Genomic DNA, 26598 nt, shown 5'->3' with positions numbered 1-26598 from the left:
TGTCATAATGCTTCCATACACACAAAATATGTGCACAAGTGCTATGATAAAAATTTATTATCTTTATAAATTCTATTAATAAAAGAAGATTTTTTTCATACTATTTGATAGGGGTCATTTGTAAGTTATGTAGCTTACTAGGGGATTGTTCCTATAATTTATACAAATTATTGTCAAATGACGCACATACAAATGGAACCTCTGAGGTGTCAAAACCGTCAATTCTTAATACGTAACATTCAATCGCCCCTAATACGAAAGACTCATAAAGAACAAATTTAGGGGTCCATTTTTATTAATCTCGCATAATACCATCATAATATTTTTCATATCAACAACACGATTAACCTTTTAGCATAATTTTTATCTTGTGTTAAGTCTCATTTTCCTCTTTCTTCCGTCTCACACAAGGAAAAAAACTGAAAAATAACATGAATAAACTCATATTTATTTATTTAAATTTATATGGAAGGGGGAATGGGAAACGAAACAAAAAAGAATAAAAACTTTAACCAAAAGCATTTAAATTACCTTAAAAAGGACATTTGCATTACAACACGATATTCTTTAAAAATTTCAAATTCAACGACGTTGTCTGGTAATGAGAAAATACCAGGCATTATAGGATTTGATATGTAAAGGTTATATAAGCATATTTTCGTTAATTGTTAAAGGTATGTAGCTCATAATGAGGAAAATAATTCGCTGTTCCATTCAAATACAAATTAATTTTGTGATTATTAGACTCGAGACGTATTTAGGGATGGGAAAATGCTAGCATATTGTAGAAATGACTCATACATCTCTGACTATCATCCTAACTAAGAATTTTCATTTAAATTGAAGACGAAACTCATTAAATTTACTTTTTAACCCACAAATCAATCATAAAATGTTCCCCATATGACGTCGACATTTACTAATTTGACGCAACAGCGAGAAGAGAGAAGAAAAATTCTTACAACCCTAAAATATTTCTTATCAGTTGCTGAGCATTAATTGATGCATGTTTAGGACATTTAATTAAATCACGTATTTTGATTGATTATCAATAAGTGACAAATTTTGATTTGTAACGCAAAAAAATCAAACATTCGTGTTTAGTTGATAACAGAAATAGGTATATAGTAAAATTTATTAGCTTATATTTAGCAAATGAATGAAGCATACAACGTCGCATAATACTTTTATGATTTAAAATAAATCATGTCTTATTTATTTTGCTAATTATTGTTTGGATTTTTATAGCTTTTCTTATATTTTTTATGGGGTGGTAAGATTTCTAAAGCAAATAGATTTGTGGTTCAAGTTCCTTAGATCAAGGATATCTAAGCTCTTTGTAGCGCTATGTAAGGATGAACAAAATCTTATAAGATGACTCATATAAGGAGGTACCCTGTGAGGTAAAAAATCTTTTGTCGCGACTCTTTTTAGGTTTAACTTTTAGAGGCTTTTTACCTGCATTTACTCTCCTTAAACGATAAATGTAGTTAAACATACAATATACTACCCAACCCGCCCTGGCAAAGAGCATGCTTTCGAGAACTTGTTCATCTTAAATGTACTAGATGACTAAGGATGCTATTGAGCTTTGCTCCCAGATTACTCTCCATTTACGATCCACGCTCTTTGCCTGATAAGGTAATTAAGCAAAAAGCTCCATATGTATTACATGAACGTTCTTAAGGAATATCAATGCAGGTATTTTAAAGGATTTTCCTATTTTCATAAAGCTTTTCAAAACTGAAATCAATTAAATTGACTAGTTTTTGATTTGCTTGTTGAGCATGTAGTAGAAACAAACGTTAAAATTCTATGTCGATAATCATTAAATTTTCCAAAAGCAAATAAAGAATTTTAAGCTTAAAAGCTTTAATTTCGATTAATTATTTGATGCTGTTTACATATGATTATTGAATAATTTGCATTAATCTGCGTTTCTTCAAAGCAAACATTTCAATTTGCTTAAAATTAAATATTCTTTAAAACGTTTGATTCCAATTTTTATGAAAAATCTAAAGCAAAAAGGTAACTGATTGATTAAGAAATTTACGTCATAATCCGTTATAATTTGTACAATTGAACCAAAATCAACATGTCTATTAAACTAAATGCCACAACTTCCTGCTCGAACAAATAATAACTGCCCTTTTAACACACATTTTCCCAAAATAATTTTCAATTCCTTAAATATTGCCAATAATCTTCTTTGCACATAAAATATGATTCATGTTAATTTATTTTTCATTAAGAAATATTTTCATTGATACCATCAATAATCTCTTGATTTATCAATTACATTCATTCGCACTTATTGATAATCATAAGAAACTTATGATAAAATGTGTGGATTTTTCTACATAAACAAGCAAACAACATAAATCGTCGTTGTCGTCGTCATATCTCGTTGCTGTTTGTTGTTGATTCGGTAGATTGGAAAAGAAGGAACTAAATTTTTTTTTGTATGAGACGAGGAAAAAAAAAATTCGTTCTGTGTGGAGGCAGAAACGTCCGAGTTCTCAAGCTGTATAAAAGCACAAGTGAAATGGTAAAATGTGATCAGTTTCTCTAAAGAATCGAAGAAGTGAAAATATAGGAAGACAGTTAAATAAATTTTTAATTTATATTTCCGCAATTTACACCAAGTTACAGCTTTTAATTTTTTTTGGTGACTAAACAGAACCGAACGAAAAAATAATCAACAAGTGAGTGAATTTTTAACATTTTTTGTCACATAAATATTCAGGATATACATAGTGAGGATGAAACTACACTCTTGTCTACTATAAATAAATATTCATAAATGAGACTTCAAATTGAATTTCCGTTTTGAAAACTTTATCCTGCCATCAGTGATACTATTCCATCTTTTCCATATCTCTCAGTTAATGTGAATTTTTATCGAAATGGACATTCCTTTTTAAGGACCAAAAATACAGTTTCTAGAAAAAATTTATATATTTTTGTTATTAACTTTTCATCACTTATTAACATGACATGTTTATTCCAACATGTTAAACTTTTATAAGAAAAATTTGTGACAGTAGCAACAGCATAAAAAGTTTTTTAATTGCCAATATGTGCTGCTGCTTTAACCACAAGAGATTAATAATAACTTCAAAAAAAATAATAATGTGGTGCTTGTGAGTGGGCAATGTAATGAACCAAGTGATAATTGATAAAAGAAACATTCTCATTAGAATGTTTTATGTAACTCATAAAACAGGATATGAATATGCATCAATGAAGCTTTGACTAAAGCGCATTTAAGGGTGGTATAAGAGTTAGACAATTTAATTCATTTCATTCAAAATCTTAGATTAATGACCAGAATGCCAGTTTTAAGGTTTAATGAACTCAAACATTTGAATTTGATTCTGGCCAATTAATATCATACAAATATTATAAGGCTATACGGCGGAAGCTTTGCCGTGTCAATTATCAATTCATTTTCATATATCCTCAATTGATTCCTATCTTAAATACCAAGAACTTCTTTTCAAGTACCTTAATTTAATCATTAATTCACCTGCCCACACAAACAGTCAGACAAACTAAAATTAAGACATGCAAAACTTTTATTACTCAACGATTAACTCCCCAAAAAAGCTCTCTCTCTGCGTAGATTAATTCAATTTCCTTTATGATTCAAATTACGCCCTTTATCAAAATTTTGGTAATGAATTAAAATTTGAATAAAATAGTATAAAGGTGTTTTAATGTTTTAACATAAAAAGTAGACTATAATTAAATAAAATTCGCAATATTGTTTCATTGACTCTTGAGATGAACACCTTTGTTGTCACAAAACTGTTTAATTATATTGTCAATTTAGTAAGAATGAGTAATACCGTTGAGAGTCGTTAAGACAGTCCCAAATCACCGAGCAAGGTGTCTTTTCATTACATTCAGTCTCAATTCTCGCAAATTAAACAGATTGACTTAGATATTGGCGTTTGACTTGCGACTTGCGACAAAAAAAAAACGTAATTAAATCTCAGGATATTTTTCTTCTGTGGATGTTTGACATACATATATAAATATAAAATAACGGAAGCGGAAAATGTCCCTATTTTCCCTACACCTTCAATTTATTGAAGGAAGAAGTCATGAGAAATGGGAATTGATACCACAAAAGTGTATAGCTGTTCATAATTAAAACTATTTTCATATTGAACTTTAATTAGCTCATAATTGTCTTTATTAATATGCAGTAACAAATGCAGGAATTTCTTCGATTAATTTTGTGCAATACGATGCTTTTCGATAAATTAGTTTCTAATATAATTATGATTAAATAAATAGATTGTAACATTTCGAACTGAAATACAATATATGTATCGATATGCAGCACCTTTATTTGCTGATAATGAAAACATATGTGTGTATAATATACTTTATACCTCAAGAGGAATATCATCGATACATATGGAAAATAATAAAAAAGTGAATAGCTTTTAGTGATAATTAATTATTTAAGAACGAGAAACATTTTCCGTGGCTTAAGTGGCTCAAGAACTTTAGAGACTTTCTATTATAAATTATTTACATAGGATATAAATCCTTTAAGAATTTCATTATATTGTAAAATTATGTAAATATCTGATACCGGATGTACCCAAAAGAATCAATTGTTGATTTGTATAAATATTTTAACAGACTTTATTGAAGCAAGCATTTTAAAGCTATGTGCTTGAAGGTTTTCAATTTGTCCCGGAAGCAGCTCCTTGATTCGAGATCTCGATGTCAATGACCAACCTTATAACTTATGTAGCATCTTGAAAATGAATTCATTCAAGTAAATCTTGTCAATACTTGAGAACCGTACAAATGTTTTGATGTTTCTTCAATAATTTGTAAGGCTTTCAAATTTAAATTTCCCAAAACCGTTAATTAGCAAATCTCAAACAAATTCAATTAATGCGTCTAAGTCTAATGTCAACGTTAATAGTGGTTAATAGTAACTTCATAGAGCAAGCAGCCAGTTCATTGAAGAACAATATTTGCAAAAAAACGATTAAGTAAGATTATGAGGCATTTAAAAAGGGTTTCATACTCATTAATTACCATAAATATTCATGATACACAGCAATCTATCATCGAATTATTAGCATTAAATATACAAGAAAGGCGTAAAGTGATGAAAATTGCGCCTGAGGAAATTTCTATTTTTTGAAAATTGACGGAGGAAATTTGACCAATAAAAATATTTTTAAGACTTTTCTTTTCCTTTTTAATGCCCTTTTTCTGTAACAGATTATTTAATCAAACATCAATTCTATTTGATATTGCTCAAAGGCGGAAACGAGAGACAAAAGAAAATTTATTATTTTCAATTTCATCATAAATAATATTCAATTCATCATGACAACGATATCATCACATCTATTGTTACTCGCTGTTACTATTTTAGTTATTGGAGTGCTAACAGCGTCAGCAGAAAATGAAATATTTGAAAGTCGCGGTATCAAGAGTGTAAATGGAGGTGAACAATTAACGAATAAAGGAGGTATCAATTTTTTTATTGAATAATAACTAGAAATTGATAGCTTTCTTGATTCATATGATACCAATACATGTCACGTACTAAATTTATTATTGAAATTTCTATCCAATGTAAACAGACAAAAGACCATTCTTTGTGGGCAGTAGATATGGAAGGTCGCAATCCGATATATCAAATATGGACTCAAAAGCATCAATTGGACGAATGGTTCCCCGCAATGACAGATTCTTCTTTGGATCACGATACGGGAAACGATCTGTACCAATTCAAGGAGTCGATGAGGATAATAATCAGCCCATAACGTGCTTTTATACAGGAATTACAAATCTTTTTCGATGCGTAGAGTAAGTAGCTATTGTCTGAGAAGATGGTTACAGACGTACAATAGTTCATGGAACTGCTTTTCCTAATAATTGCTATGAAATGAAATGTATTAAATTATCCGTGAAGCATCCCACGATTCACACCCACACTAATTATGCTAAGAATTCTAAAAAAAATATTTTTTTGTCTTCCACAGAACCGTCGAGGATCAACAGAAATAAGAATGAAATCAACTTGATGTCAAAATGATGATTAAATAATAGAAAATTCTCCATCTTTTATGCAACATCTATAAACATCAAACAAACAAATATCCAACACAATTGCTTATTCACTCATTTAAAGTTCCATGAATATGGCTGGAAAAATTATTATGGAGCTTTTTGACTGAACAGCATGTGACGACGACAACAACAAAAAAATCTTTTATAAATGAATGAAAATATTTCTTTTACAATTTTCTTTCCTGTTCATTGAATTTAAGATATTTCGTTTTATAATCTTCGATTTATGTGATATTTTTAATTATACTAATATATATATATAAAATGATAAAAAGAGTCATGTATTTTTTGAGGAAAATGCTTGATTTGTGCGAAATGAGAGAAAACAGAAAAAATCAATTGAACAAATCGTTTTATCTATGGAACTGACGACGACACTAAATAAAGTCTTATTGGGAGAATAAATAATATAAAAAAATTTATTTATCTATTTACTTAATAATATTGGCTAGATGAAGATTTAATTATATTTGAATTATGAAAAAAATAAGATGCATTAAAAAATAAAAAACAAAAAAGGAAGCAAAAACACTGTCTATTCATTTCCTGTAATCTTTATCCATGTGTTCAACGAATTGAATAGAGGAATTAAGTTATGAAAATAGATTTATCCATAAAAGCCGTTCCTGATTATAGTGAGAAAAACCACAGGAATGAAAATTCTATGAATTTACGTAGTAAACATATTTAATCGAGTGTACTGAACCTTTTATATGTTCAATTGCACTATTCTGTCTACTTTGATGCGGTCTGATATAAGAACTGAATACTGAGTAAACTTCCAGGAAAAGACTCATGCAATCTAATTAATTTTTACTACATATTCCAGACTTCATACTTGAATCCCTATAAAAATTAGCACCCATTGTCTGTGTGACATGAAACATGCTTCAGCACCCAATAATAAGTGCTATTCCTAATTTTCTCAAGCATTTTTCATCTTAAATTCATAACCTTTTTTCAGACCGGACTTATGAATGACTTTTCACCTTAATCTATGTATAATTATTAAAATAACTCACCGATTATCTCCCACAATGATTTCTCACTTCTCAAGCATCAAGTCTTCTTTTTCAGTCTTAATTATGTTACAAATCCGATAATTTGAATTTTTCTAGTGAATTTAATCCTTTTTTGGTTCTGCCTTCGTTATTTTTCAGAAGAAATCGGTCACTTCTCCCCAAAATGTCGATTTTTACAATGTTAATAGTTATATAACTAACTAATTTAAATTTTTTCAATAATCTAAGAAACTCGTGGTTTTTTATCCTGAAAAATAGTTTCCTAGGGTCGGACAGTCAGACACTTTAAACCTAGTTATCTACCTTTTTCCCTTATTTGATCCAGTATGTGCAAAATATCCTTAAATCCACAGCTTCATCATATCCTGGAATTCACAATCTCATTAATTATATTAACTCTCAAATGCCGACTAAGTTTCTTTCATTAAAAATCTTCACATTTGCTCGCAAAAAATTAACGGTCGTTTTAAAATTCAAATTGCTTGCACAATGGAATACTGGAAGTAGACTGGAAATCATAACAAAAATCAGTCAAGTCATTGAAATTTCACAAAATATTATTAAAAAATTAAAATTGCAGCATAATTAAATAAGTTACTGATCAAAATGATGTCGAATAATGGAATTAACTTCACGCCATTATGGAATAACGGTCCAGCACCAGGAAGTTTCTACAATTTCCCTCAGAATCAAGTAAAATCTAATTCAATTGATGATTTCGGTGTCCAAAGAAATAGGTAAGATTGAGCAAAATAAATTTAATTGTTGGTTTGATGTATCGACAAAAGCATAATATATGATAATAATCTATAGATGTCTTCTAAAACTTGATAGAAACTATAGATATTTAATGATATTAATAACCTAAAATTTGTTGAGTCATTAAACAAGCTAATTGGATCATTTCCTTAATTCTAGTGGACCAATAACAACCGGAACATCGATCGTTGCTGTAAAATACGATAAAGGTGTGATTATTGCTGGAGATAAGCTCGTCTCGTATGGAAATCTAGCTCGCTATCATAATGTTGATCGTGTATTTAAAATTAATGAGAATATAATTCTCGGAATGAGCGGAGATTACGCAGATTTTCAATTTATTAAACAATACATCGATGAAAATATTCTCGCTGATTTTTCAATGGATGATAAAATTACATTAAAGCCAAAGGATCTATTTACATGGCTCACAAGAATCCTTTACAATCGTAGATCTCGTTTCAATCCATTGTGGCTCGACATGGTAGTCGGTGGAATGCAGACTGAATCTGAACCATTCTTAGGACATATTAATGTTAGAGGACGTGCATACACAAATGATGTCATTTCAACTGGATATGGTACTCATTTGGCACTTCCTTTGTTGAGAGAGTGTTCTGAAAAAGGACCACTCGATGAAGCAAAAGCACAGGAACTTGTAAAGACATGTATGGAAGTCCTGTACTATCGTGATTGTCGTGGATATCCAAAATATTCACAAGCTAATATCAATGATAAAGGATGTACTGTTACTGATGAATTAGTAAAAGAAAACTGGGATTTGGCATTAAGTATTAAGGGATATTAAAGGAAGTAATAAAGCATCTTGTGTATTTTTTGTGAAAAAATCCATCAATTTGGAATTTCTCTGATTTAATAAAATCCATTCTTTTTTTAAATTTTAACATTTTTTCAATTTTTTTTAAGTATCTTTTTAAAAGGAAGTGTCTTAATAGCTACGGACAGTATAAGATAAAATGTATAAGAGAAAAAATTTTGATTCCCTTGAAAATTTTAAGGACATAGAGGACATTTTTTTGTATCACATATAGGAAACTGGATAGGTTTTAAGTCACAAGAAAGTTCAATTTGTGTACTCAAGTTAAGTCACTTTAGGATTTGGATATAGATGTTGTGTTGGTACAAATAGTATAGACAGATAAACATGGAGATTGAGCATTTTTATAATTTTACATCATATGAGATTTTTTAAGATTTTTTAAATCAATTCGATATGTCTAAAAATGTATTTTTTAATTCTTTTTCGAAGACCTTGTTTGCCTTAATAACTACTTCATGAACTGCCGATGTGCCAATATTGTATTTGCGACACCTTTAAATGTTCGTTGAGGACTAATATTTTCCATAGATGCCATACGTTGTATCTCATTTTGTGAGAATCGATTCATAATAGCACGCACGATATCTGAAGGCGGTACATGAGGATTACCTAAATTGAAAAGGATACATAAAATTAATTAAACTCATTCACAGAAACACAAAATTAAACAAAACATCGAAAAATAATAAAAATATAAAAACACAGCAAGACTTTTGAGTATTATTAAGAAATTCACATAGAGTAAAAGAAGCGTCAATCGCAAAAATAAATTGAAAAATAAAACAGAATCGTAAAAAATCAATTCCAATACAAGCAATAGAAAAAATTTATGCTCAATCAAACAACAATTATAATTATTATGGGGAGACATTCAATTCTTACGGATTCGAAATTTTCTTTTGAACTAAATTATGATTACTAATTTCGTTCACTGATCGTGATGTAGATACGTGTGGATGGAATCTCCTTAAAATTTCCAACTTATCGTAATCTTTCGGATAGCAATTTGTACAAGTTTATTCCTTATTAATTAATTATTCTCATGATATTCAACTCATTGATATTCTTACCTAATAAGCCACGATATCCCAGAACTGAATTCTCGTGTATATTCATTGATAATTGCTGATTCTTCAAGAATGATTCCGTGTCGACCCCGCGAACTTGAGAAGGTTTTAAAAACCTTTTTGGAATTTTTGATAAAACATCATCGGAACCTTGAACGGGTCCGAAACCTAAATTAACTAATATCGCTTCCGCATCTGGCTTTCTAGCTTCCAGGAGACTTTCAACAGACGAACAGTGGCTTGAATCGGACTGAAAAATTGAGGATTAGGATTAAATCAAATCTTAGGATTAAAATCCATGAAACTCACTTGAAAAGAGCCATCTCTGAGCAATGGATTTTTGGGTACCACATGAGGGCTGCTATGACCTTCCGAAACTGTATGTTCTCTCAACGGTCGCATGTGACCCAACGAAGGTCTCAATAATGCTAAATTTTTATCTAATTGATTATTGCTATTTGTTTTATTGCTCAAAACACTCGGACTAGTATTAAATGATGGATTTACGATTGAAATGTCTTCATCATCGTAAATTAAATTGTCTGTTGAGTCAATTGGCAATTCACCATCATTAGCAACACTAAAGCTTCGACCAATATCTCTAAGTCTTCTAGTTCTTGGATTTGGATTTTCACTGGAACTTCTACCTAATACGCTTATATGACATCGTTGAGCTGTGAGTTTATTTGGTTCCGATTTATTTTCTTCTTCATTCGTTTCAACTTCCTCTGACTCGTCATTTGCCAGACCATCTTCATTATCACCTCTGTCATTAATATTAGATTCATTTTCTTTATTATTTACTGTATCATTAACGTCATCTTTTATTTGCTCTATTTCATTGTCACATTGTTTATTCCTCGTCTCATCATCATACATATTCTGTTGATTCTGATCCATATTGTGATGAGTTTTCTCTTCTTTTGATGATTCCCTCTTGATTTTTTGTGTTGTCTTGGATATGAGATTCTTTAATTCAATCTTTTTACTCTTTAACTTTTCATTCACGTTAAATTTATTGCATATCTCGGTTATTTTTCCTTTAACACTTGCTCCACTTCCACCACTTGTCGATGGTTCATTAATATTAAGCTCGTTACTATCACAATTGTTTTTTTCTTCTTCTGTTACTGAAATCCATTTTTGCACCGTAACATGTGACTTTTTTCGCATCTCATTTGTGATTCCACTCACCCAACTTCGAACGCGAAATTTAACTAAATTTAAGAGAGAAATGAGAGAATTAGTTCCTGTTATATGACGAAGATTTACAATTAGATAGTAATAAATGTGTTGAAAGAATGGAATTTAATTTTCTAATGAAAAAAATGCGTGAAACAATTAGTTATCGTAGAAGTACAATTATAAATGGGAAAAATCTAGTTACGATTGATTTTTACGTGTTAATTTCATCAGCGCATTTCCTATTATAGAAATATTGTTTTATCACGTGTTGTGGTTTACTAAAAATGTGTTAATTAGTATTGACCGTTATTTTTCAAATTTAAAGCTTTATAATTCTGGAAATTTCCAATAAAACTTCCAATATTCCAATTACAATACTTTTTGAATTTTAAAAAACCGTTAAATTTGGAAAAATAGAACTTTGCTTTCAAAACCTGGAAAAATTTCCAATAAAATTTCAACATATTATTTGAATTTAGAAAATACGTTATCTCATAAAATCTCAAATAATGAAGTTTTGGAAATTCCAAGCCTATTATTAATTCAAATTAACATTTTCATGCGTAAATCCCACAACTATTTTCAACAAGCACATTAAATCAAGATTTATCATAAAATATGACTAAAATCGAAATTATGAAAGAACGAACAGACACGTCCAGTCATAATGTAAACAAATTCCTTCCTTTTTCAGAAAATGCACTGCAAATTAATATGTAAATGTGAGCAATTTTTTCGTCACTAGACTAAATATAGTATCTAATGGATAAATAATCAAACAACCAGATGTATCTTATAAGCATTAGTCGTTGTCGTAAAACGATTTTTTCTCACTCCTTTAAGTATTGATTTATTATTGAGGAGCGTTACAAAACTATAATTTGACTTAATTTAATTAGATGTATTTCGTTAGCTTTGGAATTCAATTAGACGGATAGCTTTTGAGACGACTTCATGCCAATTATGGTGATTGTGATTTAATTGCACAATTAAATAAGTGGAACTATCAGACGTGTTCAAAAAGGGATAGCATGACAATTTCGTGTTGATACTTATTTGTTATTGCTTGCATATTAATGTCAATTTATTCGATAAACTAATAATAACATGCATGATGAGAGACATTCACATGCTCATAATATAATCAGATAATAATCACGATAATGACATGATGATAAAGTTTTATTATTTACACTTAGTTCTTTTGAGTCCATAAATAATAGTAATAAATGAGAAATGTTATCAGTTATTAAGAATCAACGGCGAGAGTAGAAAAAATTGTCATTGCGCAATAAATTTTCTGTATGTACTTTGAGATTCTTATTGTTATTTTATTTTTTTGGGCTTGTTATCATTTTTCTTCCTTTTACTGGAACTAACTAACTTATTTTTGCACTTATTATGAACGTGATAAGAAATATTTTCTTGTTTACAGGAATCGATTGATTCGAGACACTTACTTATTTATTACTACGGAACAAAAAAAAATAATAAATAAATAACAAATAAAATACGAGTAGTGTGGAAGGTGGACCGCACAACTGAGCACACAAACTTGAATGAAAAAATTTCCAATGAAAATTATTTTTTTATTTCGCTCAAATAACAGCACAAGTTTTTGTTTGATTATTGTATTACTAGCTTCTCTTGCCCGCTTAATTGTGCAACTAATGTCGATGTTGAGTGTGATGATGATTGGGAGTCAGGGATGTAGTCAGGAAGGGTTTTCTGTACTTGAACATTGTTCTGTCTTTAGACAATATCTTGGGCGTAGTCAGAGATTTTATGAGGGTGACTTTGGTGAGTAGACTAGGTTGTGGACCGGATTTGCGAACACAAGCCTCTACAGTCAATCAATCGTACGTCTACTTATAATTTTTTTAATTGTCAAAATGATGTTTATTCTTTGGAGTTCAAAAACAGAATGAACTTTTTATATTAAAAGGGGTAATCAACTATGTACAATAAATATTATTCAAATCTCAAATGAACGTTATAACATGGTAAATCAATGTAAAATGCCACCAAACCCCCTAAACTACATCCCTGACCATGTCTTAACTAAGATTATATTACAAAAACCTTTTGTTATTAGAAAAAGTTATAATTCATATAAAATAAATATCTAGCTGAGAAATATGAAATGACAACGAGATTTATTATATATACAAATATTTAATTATATTGGAGGAACTGATCTACACTTTTATGGGGAGCGAAAAAAGTTAATTGTGAGAGAACTTTTTCCCCGCCGTGTTTATTTTAACAGACGAGAAAGAATGCATTTTATCTTAAATTTTTATCACACCACGACTCATCTTCTATACGAAAATTTATGTCTGCTTCCATTTCCTCGGGATTCCAATCAACCGGATTTATGAATATTTTAATTAACACAATGCAAATTTTTTCGCTCTCGATTTTTTTTAACAATTATACAATGTGCGAGTAGTAAAGAGTAAGAAATAGAGTTTATTACAATTCAATGCCGATATACAAGGTGGAATTGGAAGTGAATGTATTATGAAGCATACAAATGATTATTGATGGATATATGTGATTAAATTGAATTTTTTATGTTAACATACCACCGTCACCAACATTATTTTCATCTTTATTGTTCTTATTTGATTCCTCACTCATTTGAGAAACTCAATTCTGCCAATTTCCAGTTTTAATAGAAAAGAAACTTGAATTAATATTTTTTTTGGTCTTGTAATTAACAGCTGTATTATCAAGAACATCGAGTTGTAACTTTATAGGGTTTATTTTTCCTTATACTTCATTTCTCAATGCTCAGAATCAATTTAAATATATAAATACAGGCTTTGATACGACGTTAATAAAGTATGAATATTAATAGCTCATTACTTTGAGGCCAATAATACGTTAATAACAGTACATGAGTAATAATCAACAATTTATACAGCAAAGCAATGACAAAAATCAGTTACTGAAGACTGAAGAAGATGATGATGAATTAAGTTAATAGTTATTATGTACAACAAAAAAGTTGAAAATGTCACAACATCAACTTCTGAATTATTAAATCAATACAGCTACACTGTTAATTGGCTCAATTGATATTCTTTCCGCATATGATTTAATTGAAGTAGATCATAATTTTTCTATTCCTTATAAATTTTCTTCTTGCTAAAATGTAACTTTGACCTTAAAAACAGATTTTTATGGATATATTACCTTGGATCTCGGGATATATTGAAAATTTTAACTTTTATGATTAACAGAAGATTGGAATGTCTAATTAGTATTAAGTTTATTGGATTTAAAATTAATAGATTAACAAATTAACAATTTTAAGTAACAAAACAACAAAAAACATTTTATGGGTTAGTTCACAAATGATGTCTATCCTGGAATGGGGTTTAAAGACCTGCCTCCCCCATTGTTACAAAATTTACAATGGTAACTTAAATTAATCTTTGTCATTAAATCCATATCCTGTATGTTCCTTTCAGAAAAGTCTTAAAAATTGCAAAACAATTGACGTCATTTATTAACGGTTCCCTTATTTTCAAACAGGTACAATCTCTGTCGCTCATGTAATTCATAAAATTTATTTTTTATTGATAACATTTTTAGTATCATGATGACTAAATCCAATAGTATTTGGTGAAATTTCTAAACTTTTAGTATTAAGCAATGAAATATGAAATTTTTTATTTACGGGTTCTGTTTATTATTTAATTAAAGTTTTGTAAATTTCTCAGCAACAAAGTTTTTTCATGGATAAACTTTTCCAACCTTCCAATGCGGTTATTGCGGGAAAATTTGAATTTAAACAATCAGTTAAAGAAAGTGTTAAAAAATCTTTGATAATTTAATTTATCTGGGATATTATAATTAAAATAAGAATTAGAATCATTGAATGGTCTTTTAATGATTAATTAAGCATATAAAATATCTGTAAATAATACTTTTGTACGTATTGGTAACAAACAGCTGTTTTGTTGAAACTTTCCAGTCATAGAAAGCTTTGAAGCAAATAATTTTTAACAATTTATTAATAAAACTTAGTTAGGAGTAATTAATCATAAACAAAGAAAAGTCAAAGTATAAAGGAATATGAGAGTTTCCAATAGAAAGTGAGAGAAATTGAGAAACATTAAGTAATAACCGATAAATCGTAAAAGATATAAGTAAACAAAGAAGCTAACTTCAAAGCTTAGGTAGTTTGAAAGTTTCGTCTTTATTTTTTAAGAGAAAAAAAAAGTTTTCATTGCTGAAACGCAAAATTTTTAAATAATTTAATTTTATGTCGAAAACGGAAGAGAACGATACAAATATTAGTGTTAAAATATAGCTAAACAAAAATGCTGTGGTTTAATTTAGGATTTAGTGATTTTATTAAGAAGAGAGTGTGTAAATTTTTATTAAATCGTTACTTGGGTCAATTTTTTCAAGAAAAATTAACAGTCGATCAGATTTGTCTCGATTTATACAACGGAAAAGGCTCTGTTAGTGATGTGAAATTATGTTGTGAGGTAAAAATTATTTTAAGATTTTATATTTTTTAACAATATTTATATGCTAAATCAAAACAAACGAAAATATCAGCTGAAAATTGGAAGTTTTACACACAAAGCAAAAAAGTAAAACAGATGATGGAGGAAATAGATGTAAATTTTTTTTTGTTAGTGTGAAAAATACACATTTTGTAGAAAAGTAAATATATGCGATACATGGAAGATAAGCATAAGATATAGAATTGTGAGTCATAGAAAACATAAAATTCAGTGAATGTGAAGGACTATAAAGACCTTAGAATAGTTCCTATAGCATACAAAAATCTAGTTTTTTTTTTCCTCATCACTCAATTCTGCCATTTCTACGCTCAACAAACAAAACTTGTTTTCTTTTGCGATTTCATATGTTTTTCATACCAATAATCAAGTGTCTGAAAATATGTGTGTGTATGTGCTATATATATATTTATTTTTCCGTATACTTGAGCGAAACAAAGAAACGGAGTGAGTGAGAGATGTTAGTCGATGGATGGAAATGACACAACTATAAGCGAATATGCAGCGAAGATAAAATTAGAACAAAGAAAAAAAAATTAATTTTGCAATATTTGCATACTCACACCTTTAAATTCATTTTCTAGTTGGCTCAGTCATGTCTGCTTGCGAAAAAAAATAATAAATAATAATAAAAGAAAATAACAACATTAAAAGAGATACTATAGCTGGCTGTTCATACTACATATATTGTTTTCCTTGCGATCAAGTTCATTGCTATTTTATGGCCTCGTCATCGTGTATGCAATATCAGCATATACTCACATATATATATGCATGTAAAAAAAAGCTTGTTTTGATTCTGCACAAGCATGTACAGTCATGTTTTCTTTCTTCATTACCAGCTGATTTCAACAACTGATCATACATTGATTTCTTTTGAACTTTTTATTTTCACACAAATATCACTTTGTGCTATATACATATGCGACAGACACTGATAACTCAGCTATTTACTTTATTTTTTTCGTTTCTTTGGAAATCAAATAAAAAAAATTAGCACAATGTTGTTGTGTCAGGAATCAGGAAATGAAAACGTGCATGGGATTTTTTTTCAAAAAATGTTCTACGAAAATTAACAAAAATGGAATTGCGACCTTGCTCAACATTTTATCAATTGATACAGCTGCATTAATTTTTATATCAAAAAAATTAAATTACACACATATTATATTGTCAATGATAATAGTATTAAATGGCACGAGATTCATAAGAATTGATGCCTTATTGAGCTCAGAAATAGCACAAATTTAAAACGTAATTTTTTTCCCCTTTTCTTATTATTACTTTCATTGATGTGATGATTTCTTGAACTTTGAGCGACATACATAAAAACTTGTATCGCCATGGTCAGTTGATGGATGATGAGAGCGCACATTTTAAGCATTGAATAAGTTTTTGACAATTTAACTGTTAAGAAAAATTCAAAGTTGATTAAGAATGTTTCGTTAAAAAATAACGGTTATTATAAATTTGAAAATTATGTTGTATTTTTTTTTTCAAATTTAAAAATAACGGTTATTTAATTTTATTTCTGAGTCGATAATTCAATATGAAATTCGAGTCAACTTCGAACTCTGGATCATCTATCCAGTTCAAACAAACGGACAAAGCAGCATCACAGTCATTTTATAAATTGTCCGTAAAAATGATGTTACATGCATTAATAAAATGTGTAGAAATTTATTTTTATTGAGTTAGTCTTAATAACTAAATTTACATATATTCCATACATACGACGGTTCTATATTTAAAACGCGTAAAGAATATATTCTACACATTACACGCGTCCTTGAGAATTAACTACTACGGAACAGCATTTTTCAGCTCGCTTTTGACTATTTGTTTATAATCTACATTTGAAAAAATTATGAAAGATTTAACTTCGTAGTATCAAAAAATATTTTGTTTATTTGCTGTTAAATTCTCGGAAGTATGGCTTCATATATTTAACAACGCAATTATCGATAAAAGTTTCAACAAGCACCTTCCATATTTTTTTACGCATCTCTTCACATCCAAGTATTAATGATAATAATTATTGTCTTTAAAATATAAACCACAGATGACAATGGAACCGGAATTCATTTTTTTGTCCATATTCTTATTCTTTTATAGACAATTAACGGCTTATTTGAAGCACAAGGATGGGATTTCGAAATAAAGAATGGAGAAATAGGATCGCTTGCTGTCGATGTGCCATGGAATTGTCTTATGTCGGAAGACTCTGTGGTTGAAGTTAGCAATTTGTATTTGTGTCTCCGACCACATTCACGGACTAAAGATGATGGTATGTATTTATAGACATATGATGATGCTTATTCTGTTTACCAACTGTTTACAAAAAAGGTTTATTTTTCGTATTTTTTATTATTATTTTTCTTCTAATAAAAATAAGAGATTCGCCAGATAGGCTTACATATTTGTGAAATAACGTCGTCAAAAAAAGAGGAAATGAGTAATCTGAATGGAAAAATAATAAGCTTTTAGAATTTTTTATTTTGTTTCTATTTGTTAAATAAAATAGCTAATTAATTCACTTGTCATGCTATTCATTACCTCACGTAATATTTTTGCAAAATTTTTTGCGTATAAAGACGAACATTCCGTCAATGACAGACAAATTACGTGGAAGCATGCTTTTCAGCTCTTCTTACAAACTATATCACTTGCTTTTTTTTTCCTTCCTCGTGAAACACGATATGCGATAATTAGAAGTAAATAGTATAAAATACTTTCAATGTATGTCTGGTTCTTTGTTGTGATTCATTTAATTTTTCGCCCACAAAAAAAGAAGCTAGAGACGAAATATTCTCAATGTGTCAAGGACTTTGGCTTTGAATGTTTAGCATAATCTTTTATATAAGTTAGTCTGGTCATCTGAATGGCTTTTTGGAGGACTGTAATCTACTTTGTTGAATCTTCATGACAGTCATCTTGCCAAATTGTCAATGTCATCGTTGTTTATGCCAAAAATGATTAAAATCATGAAATCTGTGTATTAAGCACTAATTTTGATCGTGACAAATCATGTCCTGAATTTGTCAGACAAGTTTTTAGCCAGCCTAGCTTATAAGCTCAAATTTTAAACAAAGAAAGAAAAGAATGTTAATTTTTGACATATATAACTTGTTATTATTATATATAGAACCTTCAACGAGTACATAAGTGTGATACACTATAAAACAGAAAAGAAAATGTGCTGTATTAGAGATCAACGATCTCTATTTCGTATGCCGTAAACGTTTATGACGACTTTTTGTTTTATCAGTAATTACTTGACTGACGGTAATTAATATTGACATCACATTTTTACAGGCACAACAATGCTCGAGTCTATGTGGAGCTCGATGAGTAGTTCAATGCAACTAGCCCAAGAATGTCTAGAAAAAAATGAGGATGCTGAATTTGAGATTCCATCAAATTCAAACTTGGAAGGATTGGAAAAATTTGCACAAACTATTGATAACAGTAAGTACATTTTAATGACGACACAATTTGCACATTGTTGCTATAAATAAGCTTTTAATGAATTACACGTGCTAATTTTATTCAATTTTGCAGTTTTGATTCGCGTTAAAGTGAAACTTGTGGATACAATGATAAGATTAGAATATCTTCCGACTGATTCAAATTCAGGGGTTGCAATAGTTATTAAAATTAAAAGGTTTGTTACTTAATATCATCTAAAATCTCCAAATATTAATTAAAATTCATTTAAATTCACAGTTTAGGCTATCAAAATGAAGCGACAAATGACGCACCAGAAAAGGAAGAAGGTGACAAAAGTGACCAAAAAACGATTGTCTTTTCCACACATGCATCACATTACCTTACATTAGAAGACATTTCATTTTATTCAGAAGAGTTTCGAATAGGAAAAAATAAGGATGAGAAGACAAATACAAAAAGTCGACAAAATTCCACAAAATCATCAGAAAATGATGAAAGTGACCACGATGATGAGGAAGAAGAATCGAGCTCATTAGATCCATTTGCAAGTGCTATATCGAGTTTTTCACCCGACAATGAAATGTTTTATAGTCAAAGTGCATTAAGTGATGGTGAATCGAATAATAAACAAAATAGGGAACTAGATGAGAGCGATGATGAGGAGGGCGAGGAAATTTATCGGTCAGAAATGATATTAATGGGAGTCGTAAATAATCGTCAGGAATTTAGAATAAATATGAAATTAGCAGAGAATATTGACGGACCTAAGGTATCATTGGAAGTAATGTTTGGTACATTTACACTATGTTTTACACCGCGCCAATTGCATATGTTGCTTTTACTCTGTGATATTTTGCTCAATGGTGAGGCATTAGCAAATAAAGATGATGATAATAAGAAATTTTTGAAAGAAAAGTTACGAATGAGGGAAGAGGAAATGAAGAAGCATATACCGTCATATGGTGGAAATTTATTGAATCATCCAACATGGTCGGGTCTTCAACCCGGCGATGATTATGACTGTGACTTGAAAGGAATGCAATATAATAATTTACGTCCTGTCAGTAGTGATTCATTCTTATCTTCAAGCAGTTCTATGTCTAGTTCTATGCAATCGTCAGCTAGTCAAACGACAACTCATTCGCATCGACACAAAAGGGCTATCGAAAGGGACCAGAATGCTGACATTTCACATTATAATATACGAATAGCTGGAATTTATGTTATTTTACTTCATGACGACATTTTAGTTCCTAATACTGATCCTAATATTATGTTTCCACTCAATGAATCATCTGTTGATAAATTAAGATCTAAATCTGAACACTTTTTCAACTATATATCTAATTTCATCAGTACATGTAGTACCAGTGATTTAGCGAAAGTCGGAGCAATTTTCAACAAAGCCTGTGATAGTAACCATTTGAGGTGAGTTAATCCATTCTCTTAAATCCTAGGATTTATTTTTAATCTAATCTTAAATCCGATAAATTACTTTAATGCAAACAATTTTCAATACTTTTATTTTCTCAAACATTGTAATTCGATAGACTAATTTACGAGCAGCAAGTAATTAAAATATTTTCATTAAATTCCATGCATTTTTTAATGTATTTATAGAATCATGTTAGCGCCTATTATAATAAGTGGTGAAGACAGACGAACTGAAAAAGGCAATCGCACAAAGCTCAATGTATCTATTTCAAGAGCTGAAATAAAGGAGATTCTCGATGGATTGACGTTGCCAATATTGGACTTTAGTCGTAAAGATTCCACGTCAGAAATATCTAAGCAGCCTGAAATATCAATAACAATTGAGAAAACATTTTACATAATGAGAAGTTCGTCGGGCAGACAGTACATTGCTCCCAGATTTAATATGGAGTAAGTTGGCAGCACATTTTACATGAAAATTTTATTCTATAAATGGCAAATAATTTTAATTTTGTTCTTTTTTTTCATCCTCAGAATTTCACTCGGAATTGAAACAGAAACGCAATTTGCTTTCGACATTTCTATTTTTGATCGCATTCATGCGTTGTTTTCGTCGCCATTTATTTATTCAGCCAACTCATCTAATGATCAGGATGTATTTAGTGAACTATCACCTAATTCTCAGCGAATTGTTCAATCAAAATCTGAAATTAAAGTGCTGGCTGAGAACCTGAAACTTATTTTAGTAAGACAATTCAGCAATTTCATCTTTTTTTGGATCTTATTAATGTATTTCCTTTCTAGTTCTTTCCTATAGTTGATTTGAGACCTCTTAATGATAAAGATCGATGTCCCTACTGGAAGAGAAATGTCCGACCCGATTATCTACAAATCAAATTCAAGGAATTCAAGATGAATTCAATATCCAGCATTTATGATATAATTGCGACTGAAATCGAATTCTATTACCATGAGTCAGAGAAACACAATCCAATATATTTTGGTAAAGCTAGCTGTTCCGAAAATACATTAAATAAACACTATCCGATGAAAGAATATCCACGCATAATCATCCAAATCCCATCTGACTCACAAATACAAGACATGAATGAAGAATTTATTCGAGAGCATCAGGAGAAGAAAGATGACTCGGATAGCAGCGATCCTACTTCCTATGAAAGTATCAAAATCAAAATGAATCTTGATACAGATTCAACTCCGTTTAGTAAGAAAAGAGTTTTAAGAGAAAGCGACACATCCCACAATCAAGGTAATGAAGGTAAGTTTTGCCTTTATATTTTCAATTTTATACCTTTATGCCTTGATATTAATCTAAATTTCTTTTTTTTATAGATGAATCGGAAATATTACTTATGCCTGGAGATAAAGATGAAATGAAACATTTCTGTGATAATGCATTCAAATTCTCAAAAATTCAAGTCAAAATGGATCTTCCTATAGTTGCGATGCAGTTGAAGTAAGTTAAGAATTTCATTACTCAAATAACGAATTTCTTGAATTCAAATTAAATTCTTCGTTAAGTTTTCCGTTAAGTTCATTCAAATTTTCAATAACCGTTAAAACTTTTTTATCTATTTCAGATCAAAACATTTTTTCGAAGTCTTTTACAATCGTATCATTTCGGATATATTAATGTGGGAATCAAGTGTTCCAAAGCCGGAACCACCGGAAGTAATAGTGCCACAGAAGAAGCAACCAGAATCACTAATGACTGCTGGAATGATGGATTCGATTTATGCACCGTTTACAATGTGTAAAAGTCAAATAAATTTTGAGTCCAGCTCTTCTGCCACTAATTCCGAGAGTGAAAGCGAGAATGATCCAGTTTTCTATTCGGTCTATGAAAGAAGTAGTAAACAAAAGAGCATATTGCAGGATATATATAAAACAGATTATAGCAATGCAATAGCTTTAGAATTAAATGTTGGTCAAGGAATAATCACGATGTATGGACCTGTTAGAGATACTCAAAATCACGTTATTCCTGGTCAGCTTGGGGAATTTGTATTGAAAACAAAATCTTCATCAATATTTTCGGTCAACAGTTATCATGGAAATCCAAATTTAGGATATTTTTGTATACAGTCAGGAAGTGTGGAGTTTTATCATTGTGGTTTACTTCCAGTGCCAATACAAAATCCACCATTAAGAGATTTAAGTTGTTCGCTTCCCGCTTGGCTTAATGCAACAATCTATCCAACACCTAGAAATCTATTTCCGAATGAAAATAAAGTTACATTTGATCGTGATATGCTCACCTTAGCTGTACAAATCAAATCAAATCCTGAACAGGGATTAAAGAGAATTAAATTATCAGTTGGAGTTCAGAATGGCTCATTAAGATATTTCTCATCATTAAACGAACACGTTTGGTTGACACAAATAATGGATTTCTTTGATGTTAAAGAAGAAATCGTTCAAGGATATACGCCTTATACAAATCTTACTGAACTTCATTTACATTTATGGAATACATGTATTGATTATAGACCAAAAAGATATCCATATAGGGCAGTTGTTAATATTGGAACATTAATGGTTAGTTCAAATTTAGCAACAGGAAGTTCAGGTTGTACTTTACGATTTGTAGCTGAAGATGCAATACTTGCAATGGCCCCACAAATTCTCGGAGAGCAACAAGATTGCAATAAAATTACTGCACCATCCCACACACCACTAGTATGTGTAGCAGATTTAGGATTATTTGAAATATCACTTAAAATTGGTGATAAAGTCACTCCACTTTCTCCGAAATTTGATTTTCGTTTCTCCTTTAAAGAATTTCATTTACGCACATGTGCAGACTCTGGAAAAGCATTATTAGAATTAATTAATTATTTGGCATCAGAAGGAGATTTATATGATGAGAATCAGTACGATGATGACCAAAGTGAAACTTCTAGTGTAATGCAGACAAATGATGATGAATTGTTACTTAAAGATTCAGAAAATGTGCCTGAAGTTACTGAAACTCAACAAAAGCACGTAAATACATTAATGGCTGATGCTATGGAAGAAAGTATATATATTCCAAGTCAATCAAATAATGAGTCTGATGAACCTGTTGATGCTGGTGCTGAAGTTTTCTTCTTTCCGGATGAAACAACCAAGAAAGATGCAAAGAATAGTAATCAAGCTGGTCCAAGTTATTATCGTAAAGCAGACAGTTATAAACGTCGATGTGCTAGTGAAGATTCAATAAGTATCGACTCTTCAAGTTATCGTGAAGATGAAGAAGTGTTTGTCAAGAGATATCAACCGAAAGATGAAGATTCAGGCAGTGTAAACACAGAAATGAGAGAATTATTAGATTTCGAAAAGTCTGTAATGATTGGAATGAAAGAACCTGAAGAAGAATTTGATCCATTGCCACAAGTTGAGATGGATTTGGGAGACATAAATAAATATGAACTACCAAAGGCACCAGAAACTGAAAATAAGAAAAAATATCCAGATTCTGATGACGATTTTTGCTTTATTTCGAACGAGGAAAGACCACAATATAGTGAAATTATTATTCCACAGACCGATGATCCTATTAGAATAGTTGATAATCACTTTAGTGCTCCAAATGGCAAACCCGACTTGTTAAAAGCTCCTTGTGACTTTCCGATGGCAGTATATAGATACACTTTATGTGAAATGACTTTAGTATGGCATATGTATGGAGGACATGACTTTGATGAAAATGATCAAAAGAAGGAACGCGAAGAGAGAGACGAATTGTAAGTTTTTATTACTTTTTGCATGCCAGGTACTGTTAAATTGTTGGATTTATATTTTAATCTCATGATTTAACTTAATCCTGCAATTGATATTCACTAACTAATGATTTTCTTTTATTATTTCTTCTTCTATTTAGGAACAAAAAAACTTTCACAAACTCCCCAATGTCAGAAGTGTATAAAATGGGAGTTTCTTATACAAAAGGCTCACCAAGCTTAAACCTTGGTGGAAACAGTCAAAATAAATTAAATTGGAAAACGCGTGGTGGATATGGAAGGAAACATGACGTTTTAATGGAAATTCATCTAAATAAAGTTCGATTCTCGCATGAAACGTATCCAACAACTACAGAACAAGCATCGAGACAAGTTTTATTAATAACAGAAATAGAAATACGTGATAAATTGGTTATATCCAATATCAATAAATTTCTATATCATCCAACTGTCGGTTTTCGAACGCGACAAGGCAATAATCATATGGTTGTTATCAAAGCATTACATTTAAGACCGGATAGAGCATTGAAGACACAAGAATGCTGTTTGAGGATTTCATTGCTACCAATAAGACTTAATATTGATCAAGATTCATTACTGTTCTTGATAAATTTCTTTAATGAATTAAGTGGAGGAAGTGATTTAAATGAAACAAAATCACCACAAGCTGTTGCTAAAGTTCATCAACCTCCTGTTATGATTGTTGAAATACCTGATGCAGCACAAGAATTGCAAGCACGAAAAATGGTTTCAGAAAATTTAAGTTTACTGTTAAATGATGAGAACAAGGCTCCAAAAGACACATCATCAGATACAACAAGTGAACAAGCACCCGCCGATTCATCACCAATATTCTTTAGACAAATTATATTCAGTCCTGATGTGCCGATTCGACTCGATTATCAAGGCAAACGAGTTGAATTATCTCATGGTCCATTAGCTGGTCTACTTATGGGCTTGGGTCAATTACAATGCTCAGAGATTTGTTTAAAGAAAATTTTCAATCGACAAGGTATTTTAGGTGTCGATCGCTTAATTAACTTTTTGATACAAGAATGGCTTCATGATATCAAAAAACGACAATTGCCTAAAATTCTTGGTGGCGTCGGACCGATGTATTCTCTCGTACAACTATGTAAGTAATGTTTATTATTTATACATTGTATTACTCAATGTATATATTCTGTTAACGCAAATGTTTGCATGATAATTAATTAACTTTTCCTTTATGTTTCTCTTTCTAGTTCAAGGCATATTCGATTTGTTTTATTTACCATTTGAGCAATACCAGAAAGATGGTAGAATTGTTAGAGGCATACAGCGTGGAGCTCAAAGCTTTACCGCAAGAACAGCACTTGCGGCTTTAGAAATTACTTCACGAATCATTTATTTGCTTCAAGTAAGTATAGCAACAATATTGCATATCTCATGTATTATTCATGTTCTTTTTACTGTTTAGTTAACTGCTGAAACTGCTTACGATATGGTTTCACCTGGACCTCCGGTTCGTCGACGTGTTTTGAGGAAAGGAAAACGAAAAAGAATCAATCCACCTCAGGTAAGCTGTTTAAAAATTTCAATCCTGAGAATTAGAATTAAAGTATTAACATATATTACAGGACATACGAGAAGGAATGACGAATGCATATTATATAGTCAAAGACGGATTTGGAGACACAGCTACAACAATATACCAAATGGCTGCATTAGAATGTGACCAGAAGGGATATGCCGGTGCTGTTGGTGCTGTAATGAGACAAATTCCGCCTTCAGTCGTTCGTCCTATTGTTCTAGCAACACAAGCATCAAATCAAGTACTTGGTGGACTTACAAGTCAATTGATTCCGGACGCTCGCATTGAAGCGAAAGAAAAATGGAAAGATGACAATGAAAATTAATAGCTTCATCTTTTAAACTATCTCAAATCACTTTTATGTTTAGCATTTTAAGTTTAACAAATTTAGAAATTTTTTTTAGAGAAAGGAATTCTCAATTGGGAATGAGAATAATGAAAATGTTAGGAAAACAGAATAGACAAGATTTTTTTATGGATGTAATAACAAAAATAAAGTTTGTTAGGAATCATTCAAGAATGGTATGTACATTGTATGTATGTAGACAGATTGAATGGAAAGGATTCATGACAAAAACAAAAAAAAAACTTCAAATCATGGTGACGGCAACTTAACTTTTTTTTTATTTAATTATAGTTTCTTTTCTGTTTTGTGATCCTCGATTTGATTTGACATAAATGTGCATTGTCTTTTGAATTTTTATTATTTTTTAAACAAAAGAGAACCTTTAGATTTATAATTTTTAGCGCATTTTCCATACTGGGAATGAGACTTGCTGTCTTAATTTTGTCCGTCGGTCTGTTCTTCACTTTGAACTTATTAAAAGTTCTACTCAGTTCTACTGACCGTTATTTTACAAATTTGA

At 30.4% G+C, this 26598-nt stretch overlaps 4 protein-coding genes across 9 annotated transcripts; 3 read left to right on the top strand and 1 right to left on the bottom strand.

The window, feature by feature from the left end:
- The first annotated feature begins 2528 nt into the window (after positions 1–2528).
- RYa (RYamide) lies at positions 2529–6630 on the top strand. Of its 2 annotated transcripts, none has more exons than XM_070641252.1 (4): positions 2529–2705; positions 5299–5485; positions 5625–5850; positions 6027–6630. In XM_070641252.1, the coding sequence occupies exons 2-4, from the start codon at positions 5365–5367 to the stop codon at positions 6049–6051; spliced, it is 372 nt and encodes a 123-aa protein (XP_070497353.1). In that variant the 5' UTR covers positions 2529–2705; positions 5299–5364; the 3' UTR covers positions 6052–6630. The 2 variants fall into 2 exon arrangements, with proteins under 2 accessions (XP_070497353.1, XP_070497352.1); XM_070641251.1 differs by having other exon boundaries at positions 2530–2705; positions 5257–5485.
- Positions 6631–7639: 1009 nt separating this feature from the next.
- Prosbeta7 (proteasome subunit beta type-4) lies at positions 7640–8800 on the top strand. The gene is made up of 2 exons (XM_070641250.1): positions 7640–7873; positions 8055–8800. Exons 1-2 carry the CDS (start codon positions 7743–7745, stop codon positions 8701–8703), a joined length of 780 nt encoding a protein of 259 aa, XP_070497351.1. The 5' UTR covers positions 7640–7742; the 3' UTR covers positions 8704–8800.
- olf186-M (Ki-ras-induced actin-interacting protein-IP3R-interacting domain olf186-M) lies at positions 8722–14338 on the bottom strand. Of its 4 annotated transcripts, none has more exons than XM_070641244.1 (5): positions 14190–14326; positions 13577–13646; positions 10113–11020; positions 9807–10053; positions 8722–9345 (listed from the first exon to the last, which is right to left on the bottom strand). In XM_070641244.1, exons 2-5 carry the CDS (start codon positions 13629–13631, stop codon positions 9185–9187), a joined length of 1371 nt encoding a protein of 456 aa, XP_070497345.1. In that variant the 5' UTR covers positions 13632–13646; positions 14190–14326; the 3' UTR covers positions 8722–9184. The 4 variants fall into 4 exon arrangements, with proteins under 4 accessions (XP_070497345.1, XP_070497348.1, XP_070497347.1 ...); XM_070641245.1 differs by lacking the exon at positions 14190–14326 and adding an exon at positions 9619–9727 and having other exon boundaries at positions 9204–9345; positions 13577–14170; XM_070641247.1 differs by lacking the exon at positions 13577–13646 and having other exon boundaries at positions 14190–14338.
- Positions 14339–15222: 884 nt separating this feature from the next.
- Positions 15223–26457, top strand: Atg2 (Autophagy-related 2). Of its 2 annotated transcripts, none has more exons than XM_070641562.1 (14): positions 15223–15493; positions 17648–17819; positions 18848–19000; positions 19094–19196; positions 19259–20410; positions 20603–20866; positions 20951–21161; positions 21221–21686; positions 21770–21893; positions 22018–24162; positions 24300–25294; positions 25404–25558; positions 25619–25717; positions 25779–26457. In XM_070641562.1, exons 1-14 carry the CDS (start codon positions 15323–15325, stop codon positions 26055–26057), a joined length of 6489 nt encoding a protein of 2162 aa, XP_070497663.1. In that variant the 5' UTR covers positions 15223–15322; the 3' UTR covers positions 26058–26457. The 2 variants fall into 2 exon arrangements, with proteins under 2 accessions (XP_070497663.1, XP_070497662.1); XM_070641561.1 differs by having other exon boundaries at positions 15224–15493; positions 21221–21695.
- The last annotated feature ends 141 nt before the right edge of the window (positions 26458–26598 follow it).

This window comes from Chironomus tepperi, unplaced genomic scaffold, assembly GCF_022539635.2.
Source record: "Chironomus tepperi strain 1889 unplaced genomic scaffold, CSIRO-AGI_Ctep_v1 contig_244, whole genome shotgun sequence".
NCBI lineage: Eukaryota > Metazoa > Arthropoda > Insecta > Diptera > Chironomidae > Chironomus > Chironomus tepperi.
This window is presented reverse-complemented; position numbering and strand designations above follow the sequence as displayed.

Coding starts and splice junctions, on each gene's coding strand:
- RYa (XM_070641252.1), top strand. CDS start 5,365: ATGACAACGATATCATCACATCTATTGTTACTCGCTGTTACTATTTTA. Junction 5,486..5,624: donor TATCAAGAGTGTAAATGGAG/GTGAACAATTAA, acceptor CAATGTAAACAG/ACAAAAGACCATTCTTTGTG. Junction 5,851..6,026: donor AATCTTTTTCGATGCGTAGA/GTAAGTAGCTAT, acceptor TGTCTTCCACAG/AACCGTCGAGGATCAACAGA.
- Prosbeta7 (XM_070641250.1), top strand. CDS start 7,743: ATGATGTCGAATAATGGAATTAACTTCACGCCATTATGGAATAACGGT. Junction 7,874..8,054: donor TTCGGTGTCCAAAGAAATAG/GTAAGATTGAGC, acceptor CCTTAATTCTAG/TGGACCAATAACAACCGGAA.
- olf186-M (XM_070641244.1), bottom strand. CDS start 13,631: ATGAGTGAGGAATCAAATAAGAACAATAAAGATGAAAATAATGTTGGT. Junction 11,021..13,576: donor AAATAATGTTGGTGACGGTG/GTATGTTAACAT, acceptor TCTTAAATTTAG/TTAAATTTCGCGTTCGAAGT. Junction 9,346..9,806: donor GGGATATCGTGGCTTATTAG/GTAAGAATATCA, acceptor TTTTCAATTTAG/GTAATCCTCATGTACCGCCT.
- Atg2 (XM_070641561.1), top strand. CDS start 15,323: ATGCTGTGGTTTAATTTAGGATTTAGTGATTTTATTAAGAAGAGAGTG. Junction 19,197..19,258: donor ATAGTTATTAAAATTAAAAG/GTTTGTTACTTA, acceptor TTAAATTCACAG/TTTAGGCTATCAAAATGAAG. Junction 21,162..21,220: donor AGAACCTGAAACTTATTTTA/GTAAGACAATTC, acceptor TTTCCTTTCTAG/TTCTTTCCTATAGTTGATTT.